Genomic DNA, 10988 nt, shown 5'->3' with positions numbered 1-10988 from the left:
AGCTAAAAAAATAAAAAAATAAAAAAATAAAAGAGTTTGAAAGTTGTATTTCAGTTGCTTATTTTGGCATGTTAACTGCATGAAAATGTAAAGCAAATTTTAATAATGGTGTGCATAAACAACTGAAAGATGTAACATTGTAATTAAACAATTAAATACATATTGTGAGCACTGATTAAGCATCAATTTACTTTAAAACATTGAGTCTAAATATTTAAAATATAAAAACTCAAACAGGGTAAAGGAAAACACAACAACAGAGTACAAAGTCTGCATGGAATAAGGCGCTAAAATAATCATTTATATATTTTTAAAAAATGATGTATATTTCCCACTAACCATGTATTTAGAAATAACTAGTTGACACCCAAAAGAACAAAGTATGTTTGCTATATTTACCCATTTCCATTTAAATTTCCTTTACTACTAGTGGTCATGTTGTCATGCTTTACAACGGATGAAAATATAACATAAAATATGTTGCAAAGTATCTCACACTTATGTTGTTGTTCAAATGAAAAAGCCATCAGAGACCACCCAAATACAATCCAGACAAAATAAAGCTCCGTTTTACTCGTCTTTTATTGTCACATTCATATCTATGCTCTGTATTCTTTACAAGAAGTTTAAAACAATTGTGAATGAGAATCAAAGAAACTCAGGCAGGCAGAAGTTGAAAGTCCCAATAATATCTGTGGCACCTGCAGTAAGGAGGGTGAAGGGACAAGGTAGTCTGATAAATGTTCTCCTTCCTCTCTCAGCTCCTGAAATGTGCCCTATCTTATTAAACAGACATTCACTCTCCTGTTGTACCATTACATAGGTCAAATGAAAAAAAAGGTAACACTGTACAATAAGGCTGAATTTGTTAACATTAGGTAATGCAACAAAATAACATGTAAGAACACTAAATCGTACATTTATTATGTATTAATCCTGGTTAATGTTGATATCCACAAATATTAAAACATTTTCACATTTCAAGAACAAAAAACATGTATTAACCTATAAACGCTGCATTTGTTGTCCATCACTACCTCATCATTAACTACTGCTAACAAACTGAAACTTATTGTAAAGCGTTACCATAAAACTGAAAATGATTTTAACATCATGCTGCTCTGTGCGCCCTGAAAAGATACTATTATGTTGTGGTTCACAGAGAAAGACAGCAAATTCTATTGCAAACATAAGAGATACAATCCTATGTCACTTTTAAAAGCCATCAGAAATATAAATCAAATAAAAAGATGAAGAATTTGTAGGTTAAAAATGAAAATCAGTTTAATCATAATAAAAAACGAAATCGGATAGTGAAATTATTTTTATTACCCCTCTCACATTCTATTTATTCCATTTCCAAATTCTTCCCGAACAATTTCAACAACAACTGGAGAAAATAATCTTTGGAAGTAAAAGGTTTCTATCCACTACAGTATATGGAGATGTTGCTACCCAGTTGCTGAAATATTTTCTTATGATTGAATTTTTTGATCTGTCCTAATTTTCTAAGAGGTAGATTTAAAAAAAATTAAAATACATGGTTACAGGTTTCGTGCCCCGTGAATCAGGGTGTGAATTAATAAAAGGGGACTACAGATGGACGACAGAATGTTAGTAGAAGCTCTGGGCAGAATGTGCCGTTTTATTGCCGATTTAAATCCAGTTTCACTCATCCTAGCCACAACCATCAAAGAAAAGACACGGTAAAACATGTTTTCAAAATCAGCCAGAAAAGGGCAGCTTCTAACATGATCAAGATGGGAAAGGGTTGTATTTAAGGTCCAAGTAATGGTAGGTCAAGGCTGCATGGCGTGGAGGTAGAGTGGTCCCATTAAGTTGGGAAAGGACATTGAGATACTGAAACAGGCAAAACTGTGCGTCATCTACAGTTTTGTGCCTTCGTAATATCTAACGCAAGCCTCGTCATTCAGTCAACAAATGCTGCCAGTTTCTTCCAAATGTTTCCTAATAGACCACCCTGCTTAAGGGGATTCTGGGTAAGAGTATTTGGGAAAGATCTTATGATATAAGAAAGTTTAAAGGATGTATTTAAGACCATTTTCTCCCCATTATCCCTCGAGTATGCTTCTCCTCCTCACACTATGCAAACCATCACACCATGTGTTTATTTCCTGCCCTGCGCCCCCTTCCCCGAATTTTAGCCGTCAATTGTTAATCGAAGTCCCAACTGTAAGCTGAAGTAGTAAAATCCTAACCAAACCCCTAAAAGAAACGAAAAGCTAAAAATAAATTAAAAATAAATGTTAATGTAACATGCACTTTTGCTCTCGTCTGGTTGATAAACACAATCTTATGGCTAAATATTGAGGTAGCGTTCCTAGTTATGTGAGGTTCGAGTCGTATTTGTAGCACCCAAATGTTTTCCTTAAGGAGAGGCCAGACACTAGCATGGTGAGATACAACAGTGGCATGCAACGTCAAAATTACGATCACACCCAACTACGCTGAGGTTCAATCTGTGGTCTACATGTACATCTATGCACTGCAATACAACGGATGGGGTGATCGCTTCGTCCTCGTGGACTTCTCAGCATACAGTTGACAGTCCATAACCAACAACGTCCGACAAGCCATGCGCTTGGCTCGCCACAGAATTGCATAAGTATACAACATACTGTCTCTTTTCGAAGCTCAAGTATGCTAACAAGACTGTTCTACTGTTTGTTCAAGCCCCTGCCACACCAGCAAAGGACTTCGGGGGGGGAAAAAGAGAGATAACATTTCCAAGAACAAGTGCCAAACGGGAGACCATCTAAGAGTACTCGGGGAACTGCGCAGTCGTATGAGCACCGCTTCCGTCCCGACTGTGTGCCTTCTTAAGTAGCTCCCAAAAAACCACGGCCCCTGTTTGGCACAGGTGTTACGAGAAGTATTATTTGTTAGTATGTCAAATCTACTAATAGCAGTGTAAGGGTGTGTGTGCAGAAAGAACTCTGATCAAGGAGGAGAAATCTAGTTATAATCCGAACTAAGTAAAGACTGTTTGAGAAAAAGAACGAAAATCAAAACTAAAAGAAATGAAACGTCAAACGACTGAACTGAACAGAGAAAACCGTCACAAACAATGCCAGCGTGAGAGAGGGCGTTCGGCTCCAGAACTGAAATGACATGATTCAAAACAATGCAATTTAAGGAAAATCATAAAAACAGAATGATTGGATGAAGGCAGTGATGGTGTAAAGGGATTAAAGAACGTGGAGTAAAAAAGGAGGGGGATCTCAACTGTTAAAAAACATCCAGCAAATAAAAAAAACATTGTGTCTCTTTATAAACAAGCTTTGAAGGAATGTCCACCTCTCCATTAAAACTGTCCAGGCCATAAATCCCTCTCATCACTTACACCCAAAACATAACAAAACAAAAATGCAATTTCATAATATAACATATCTACTTTTTCAATTTTTGTCACAGTTATGTTAGTTCTTGGAGATCTGCTGTTATGTTAATATTCTCTTACATTTTTTTGTGATTTTTTTATATTGATGAAACAGTTCACAACCAGATGTCATGTCCAAATAAAGCTTGCTGTAAATAAAATAAATAAAATGGCTGCTGCAGTCTGAAAAGAGTGAAAGTGTGCGAGCGTGTCGTGGTGTCTGACAGAAATCTGAAGGCTGAATCAGGACACGGACTGAAGGGTGGTAGCATTGAATCAGTAAAAGGTTCAAACCTTAAGTGTTCGAAAAAGGAAGCTTAAAAGAAAAAGATTGTGTCCTGTTAAAGCGTATGAACGTGTTGAAAACCCAGAGGTGGCTGCATTCTGGCAGTGTCCATCCATCTTTAACGGTTCTCATCGTCTTACCATCCTTAAACAAGTTAGCATTTTATTCAAAAAATACAAAAACTGTTCCGGATTGTTCTCATTGAACACATATTTACAGGTAAATTTGCGATTGGAATGTTTCCATTTTTTGGCTTCCGTTTTTCGAAAGGTACCTCTTATGTTCCGAGTCAGCTTAAAAAAACGAGTTTTTAAAATTTTCTGCCATTTTTAAACACCCAAACCACTTCCCCAAAGAAAGATCAAACACTGAAACTCATTCAAATTAGACAACGCACTCGCACAGGACCATGGGGAATTAGGAGACTCCATTAAAAAAAATTGATGTTTACATTCAGTGCCTTGGGGTTGACATCCTGTTCAATTTAGTTCTCCCATACAAGCCCTTTCAAGCAAATTACCCATTCGCTTGTGGAGTCAAAATGTGAACCTTTAGCGCACAATCACACCACAGGTGAACATACGATGGCACTTGTCAGAAAAGGCTTCATGTGCGTCCTTCATTTAAGACCATCCTTAGCTCTCTACTCTCTATGGTCAGGCCTTTGACAAAAAAAACTTTTTTTAATCATAATTCATACAAGTCAGACCTGTGGTGTGAAACGTTCCTTATGCACCAGTGACAGGTGGTATAAATTTCCCATTGGCCAGATTTCAATTGCAGCTCTGTAAAGACACCCAGGAACATCATCCTCAAAGACTGCTCACAAATTCCTTGATTTCCCCGGGTGTCATTTTGAGCCGAGATGAGGGAAAGCCCTCAGTATAACACTCATTCGCACACGCATACTGAAAAGAAAAGAGAAAAAGCAAACGGAAAAAAACCTCAAAATATTTTTTCTTTAAAAAAATAAAATATTCAAGACTATCAGCTTTTTATAAAACACCAGCAAGCAAGCAAAAAAAAATAGAAAATAAATGAATACAAATTAGGAATACTGAGGTAACAATACCTGAGGTAGGTTTTTTGTTATTTCTTAATTTCATTTCATCTAATCTGTTCTAAGTTCAGTGAGAAAGGCCAGGTCTCTGGCAACCTCATCGGCAAATGTAGAACAAAGTGGAGGGGAGAGAACACAGAAACCATTTTGTCATCACCTGTTCTTGACCTTCAACCAAAAGGCAGGGCCTTGACCCTTCATACCAATGATCAGTTTTCGTCATTTCAAACCTGGCCTTGCTGTTCCCGTCTCTGCATATTTAACATGTTATCCTCAAGCGAAAGCCAAAACAAGCTGTTTGAAGGCCAGGTTTACAGATGACGATTCTTGTTTTAAAAATTGTAAAGATGTACTCATACATTCCTGAAAATACTTTTTTTTTTTAAAGATGGTCTAGGTCGTATCGAAATACCGCCAATCCCATTCTCCATTCTTTTATCTGCCTGCTCCTATGCAATGAGGGGCCAGGTTAACTCACATATCATATATATATAATATATATAAAATATGCCGTTTGGGTGCGAGCAACGCTGCAGCGGACATCGCCGGCGTGGTTTAGGGTGGGATCTGTGTGTTTCTGCATCCCAAAGCTGAGCCACTGCAATATAACTGCAGAGGTCATCTTTAGCCCACACATATTTACTGAACTCTCGCCACACGTCCTGCCAGCCAATCAGCACGCAGCCTGAAAGAAACGACCACCCTCACAAACACGCTTTCAGGTGCACGACCGCTGACAGCTAAACGTGCAGCATCTCAACACAAAGTCATGAAGATTATATTTACAACCTCATTTTTTCGTCTTATGTCATCTCACGAGCAGTGTTAACAACTTTGGCCCCTCCCCTTATGTCTGATGGGTAGGCGGAGGTGCGCCCCCAAAAAGTGATGGTTTCTCTGTTCTCTCTCGCCCATCTCTACCTCACTGCATTTCATTAATAATACCTCTGAATAAACATTTCTATACATATATCTCTATCTTTTAAAAAAAAGTTAAAATTCGGAAGTGACTGTTGATGGCTGAGGGTCCCAGGTAGCCTAAACCTCTTAAGAGTACACACTTTTGAGGCAATTGCACAAGAGAGGCCCTCGGTTATACCCTATTCCTAATAAGTGGCTATCTACGAAAACTCTCACTAGAGGGCGCTCCTAGCCATCCACAGTCACTCCACCTGGCCTGGCATCTGGTCTCTGTTTTCTAGTATCACTCTTTTTTTAATAATAAAAATCACTCTTTTTCTTGTTCCTTTTCACTAAACGTGTGTCCTCTCTCAGTCAACTTTTTTTATACTTTTTCTTTTTTAATTCCCTCTCATGTTGATGCTCTTTTCTCCCTGTCTACCGCTGGGTCTGTGTGTCACTTTCTCAGTCAATCCGCTCGTTTGCCCTCCATTTGTCTGTCCATCTGGCTAGGTAAGGGCCCAGGCGTGTCACTTCCTCTTGGGTTCCTGTGCCAGCCCCTGTGGGTCAGTCAGCTCAGTCATGCTCTGTGGGTTGGGAGCCGGTGGACCTCCCATACCTCCTTTCTGCTGTTGCTTGACTTGTGTCAAAATATCCCTGATCTTCCTTTGTGCCAGCTGGAGAAGGAACAAGAAAACATTTTAGTGACTGCAAGACGACGATTTGCGATTTGCTCAAAATACCGAAACATTTGTCTTAAAATATAATGTGTGTGGAGGACATTCGTAGCAGAATATAGTTTGCCGATCTCTTTTTGTTTAGAAGTGACTTTTATCAAATGAATAATGCTAATGAAATTAAATGTATATAATATGACAAAGAAAACGCATTTCTGGTTAAGTGTTGAAGGGCTGTGATTGTCAGTAAAGGTTTCAAGAAACTACTGATTTAGATAACCACAACAGTAAACAAAAGAGAAACAGGGTGGGAAAACCACAGTTAACCAAATAACTTAGTGACTCACCTGACTTGCGTAAAAGTGGCCGATGATTTTGACGATGACCTGGTCGTGTTCATCAGGGGTTTGCTCTCTGGGAACCACAACCTCGGCAGCGGTGAGATTCTGAAGCTCATTCACCTAACAGGACATGAAACACATTCAATCCATTTCACCCCTTTAATAAAGTTTCTTTTTCACATGATTTGATTTAGATTTTAAGTATTTAACGATTTTGCTTTCATCTTCAGACACTTTCGAATGATATTGGTTTTAATGGAAACTATATTGGTGCCTACTGGTATGTGATAGATTCTATAAGTGGGATGTGGCAAATGGGAACCAATAGAAACCCATTAAGTCCTTTTGGCATAATGCCCAATTTTGTAATGGTTTTAATGGAAAAAGCTAATGAAAATTATTCGAATTTCTGTGATGGTTTCTGTTGTTTTTCCAGCAGGGAATAAAGAGGCATACACCAAATTTCAAATGTATAGGAAACCGTTTTAGAAAGCAGAATGGAATTAAATGATTTGACATTATAAGTCAAAAAGGAATGATGACGTCCGACATGACTTACGGTTTTCCCTCCCTTTCCAATGACTCTTCCTGCTGCGGCAGCGGCTACTTTGATGTGTGTCTCCAGCTTGACCTCCTCTTTGGGCCCAAAGAAGTTCTCCTCCTTCAGTTTACCATATATCCTGCCTTGAGCCTAAACACCAGAGACCTTCAGCTATTATCATCATCTCTATATCACAGACTTATTTCTTTATTTGTATAATGTTTATTAGTCATTTCTGATCAACTCTTGACACTACATGGTATATGTAATAGAAACTTAAACGCTCACGAAGTTTGCAAACCATCTGACCTTGAACTGGGCTTCAGGTGGTCCTGTGACAATGACCATACGCATTTTTGAGTCTGGAGCTTCTGCAGGTGCAATCTGAGGACAAGTGAACATGAAATGTTTAATTTAATGTTTGACTTCATACTGTACAGAACATCTTCAAAATATCTTATTTTGCCTTTAAGCTCTGACAAATCCAACCACTCATTCTGGTAGACCTCTCAGGGTATCTGCAGGTTTCTGAGAGTTCGATTTAAGACTTTTTAATACTGTGCAGAATGAAATTTAAGGCCAATTTCATAGCAACAAATTTGTACTTCCTCATGGCTAAAGCTCCAACTTTTCTCCATGTGGTAATGTCCACTCACCTAACGAACCCCCCCGCAAACGTGTTATTTGTTAGTTGGTTCCACCTATTTTGTTCTTCGTGACAAATAGACTTACATGATTTTATAACGAAAATAAAGTCTTCTTTACGGTGTCGGTTCGACTGCATTTCTAAGACCTTGGAAACGCGGATTTAAGACATTTTAATGCTAATTAAGGCCTTATTTTGACATTATGGAATTTAAGACTTTTTAAGACATTTTAAGGATCCGCGGACACCCTGCCTCTATTTCCATCAGCAACCAAATACGGCCTATTTAAGGGCAGTCCATATATTAAATTGTGGAGTTACTATTAAACTGATCTGTCTGTCCATTTACATGGACACCCCGTCAAAAAGATCCTTATATCAAAAACCATCAAAACAAGTCAATTACATATGCTAGCTGATAATGCCATAACTTTAGCAATAGGGGTGTAACGGTTCTCTGTAAAAAATTGATGACGCATTTATAACATGGTTCGTTAGAAATTATAATGCGTAAAACAGACTGACAAAGTTCAGCTAATGTATGTTTGTCGATGGATACACATTTAATACAACAAATCAAATAACGTAGACAAATTTCAATAAGATTGACGTATGCTGTAATATGACCAGTCATTTATGCTTTCATCACCCGGGTGTTGTGAACAGCACATGTTGCTGTTTAAACTACACTCATTCAAGCCTTGCCAATTTAAACATTTAAGTGCAAGGTGATGCACAAGAAAACTCGCTTGCACGCTGCGAGAAGATCCGAAGCGCGCATAAGGAAAGTCTCTGACATGGCGCAAATATTGAGTTGTCTTTGAAGCGCTTAAATGGACAGATTCACACACGAAGTAGGTCAACATGCCCCTCTTGTCGAGTATCTTAACAAACATAGTACGTTATGTCTTAAGTGAACGGATGAAACAGACGAAAAACAATGCATGTGTACAGTATCAGTGTACTGGATCGGTTTCCTTCCTCTTAAAGCGACAGCAGCATATTCCTGCTGTCTGTTAAAAGTCAAGGAAATCACTCACTGCTTGTGACTCAATAGCTTTTGTAACTTCAATTATGATTCATCTTTATTTAATTTGTACATATGCAATGTTATGTTTTATTTGATTACTTTAATCCATATCTACCTTAAAAAGTATATATACAGTATCTTATTTTATTTTCTGCTTTGCTCTGTTGTTTTATTGGTGCTGTTACTTGTAGCTTGATTATTTGTTCTTATTTTTATTTGTCAGTAGTCCCTTTTCCCTGAACATAGCACAAACCGAACCGAAACCGTGACCCTAAAATCGTGACACAAAGCGAACCGTGAGTGGTTTGAACCGTTACACCCCTATTTAGCAAGATTTCTAAATCAAGCATCAACTTAAACCGAATAGGATTACCCACATTACATCTTCATACCTTAATAGACGCTCCAGCGAAGCGGCTCAGTTGTTTGATATGTTGTCCCTTCTTGCCAATAATGGCTCCCACGGCCTGCGCTGGGATGTACACGTGGACAGTTTCCTGTTCACAGGCCTGCAGAGAGATACAATAGGATTAGAGGATGACACCGCAACATGAGGTAAACGTGACTCTGTAAAAGAGATCAAACGTGGTCATACCCCAACAGGGCCATAGGGGGGCCCGGGTACAGAGTTTCCCAGGGCAGATGGAGGCATGGCAGAGGACGGTGGGAAGAGGCCGATTGCGCCCAGGTTTAGTCCAGGGATCAGGTGAGTCTGTTGCTGGTGAAGAAATAGGGAATGAAGTAGATCAAATATATAAGAAGATATAAACATCAAGAGTGCAAGTTTTTGCCTCTCCTAAAAAATAATCCACACAGTGTCACTCACATTCATTGCAGCGATGTCATTGTCATATGCCTCGCGCACTTTCTTCATGATCTCCTGTTCCGCTAGGAAGCACGCTTCAATAGAGCCCTTCACTGTGATGGTCCTCTCTGGGTTATAAAGAGTCAGATCCTGCAGTCTGCATTGAGGGACATTCATCAAATCAATACAAAGTCAAGAAATAGTCAAGCACTTGTGTGGAAAAACATTTCGTTGGTGGGATCATTTTTGTTGTTGAAACCATGTCCTTCATCGCTTACGGTGAAATGGTGATCTTGGTGTCCGTGTCTTGTTCGACTTTCTTCAGGTTGCGACCTTCTTTGCCAATCAAACGGCCGACGAAGTTGTTGTGCGCGAGAATCTTCAGAGGAACCTCATCAGCACTATCAGAAATGAAAAACCTATTAATACAGATCTGAGAATGGACGTGACCCTGCGCTGACAATTCAAAGGACTGCGGCTTCAAAGAAAAGCGGAACCTCTTATAAACGAGGAGCATTCTGGGTAGTGGGAGATGCGCTTGCATATATAAACGAATACATTCTTAAGCTTTCTACACAAATATATTTTCAGTGGCTTGAGATCTTTCATTTGTCTCAAGGTGCTGTGGAATAATTTTCATTTGAAATTAATGAGACTCATTTGATAAGTACTTTTGTAAATATGCTTTCCAATTGATTTCATTAGGGGAAAAAAACATTTTAAATAGACGTGGAAGTGCGTTGAAGTACGGTTTTGATTGGCTGTTACTCACGTTTTGGTGTCTTTGGCCTCCTGATTCATGATTTCCAGGATCATGCGGCAGGCAGCAGAACAGCCCTCTGGAGTAGAATGGATACTGATGGGCTTCTCAGCAGCTCCTGCGTTCTCTTTACGATGCACGTCAATCCTAAGAGATGATAGGACGGCACATGTGTCGTAAAGCTTATGAACGGACCACTAAATGAAAGTAAACATCTGAGGTCCAAAGAATAGATTCAAAACGGCACTTTCCATTAACAGGATACAAAATAAGGGCTAAACTCTTTACAAAAATACGGAAATTATCTTAAAAAACTCAGGTCAGATTAAATTGTATATGAGCTGTTGAGTAAATAAAAAATGTACTTAAGGAACAGTACACGCAAAAATGAAAATTCTGTCATTATTTACTCACCCTCAAGTTGTTCCAAACCTGTATACATTTATTTGTTATGTATAACACAAAAGAAGATATTTTAAACAAAACCGTTCTGGGGCACCATTGTCTACCACAGTAATTGTTTTCCTACTGTAGTAGTCAAT

At 38.7% G+C, this 10988-nt stretch overlaps 1 protein-coding gene across 1 annotated transcript in view; it reads right to left on the bottom strand.

The window, feature by feature from the left end:
• Positions 1–570: 570 nt before the first annotated feature.
• Positions 571–10988, bottom strand: part of igf2bp1 (insulin-like growth factor 2 mRNA binding protein 1) — a 35447-nt gene continuing 25029 nt past the window's right edge. Inside the window, exons 7-15 of the mRNA XM_057347045.1 lie at positions 10459–10593; positions 9965–10087; positions 9708–9843; positions 9477–9599; positions 9274–9390; positions 7515–7589; positions 7224–7355; positions 6671–6784; positions 571–6323 (exon numbers count right to left, since the gene is read on the bottom strand). Of these exons, the coding sequence (XP_057203028.1) occupies positions 6177–6323; positions 6671–6784; positions 7224–7355; positions 7515–7589; positions 9274–9390; positions 9477–9599; positions 9708–9843; positions 9965–10087; positions 10459–10593 (1102 nt within the window). The 3' untranslated portion in view covers positions 571–6176. The remainder of the gene's footprint in view (positions 6324–6670; positions 6785–7223; positions 7356–7514; positions 7590–9273; positions 9391–9476; positions 9600–9707; positions 9844–9964; positions 10088–10458; positions 10594–10988) is intronic.

Source organism: Triplophysa rosa, linkage group LG11, assembly GCF_024868665.1.
Source record: "Triplophysa rosa linkage group LG11, Trosa_1v2, whole genome shotgun sequence".
In the NCBI taxonomy this organism is placed as follows: Eukaryota; Metazoa; Chordata; class Actinopteri; order Cypriniformes; family Nemacheilidae; genus Triplophysa; species Triplophysa rosa.
The sequence above is the reverse complement of the archived record's forward strand: the minus strand, read 5'-3'. Positions and strand labels throughout refer to the sequence as shown.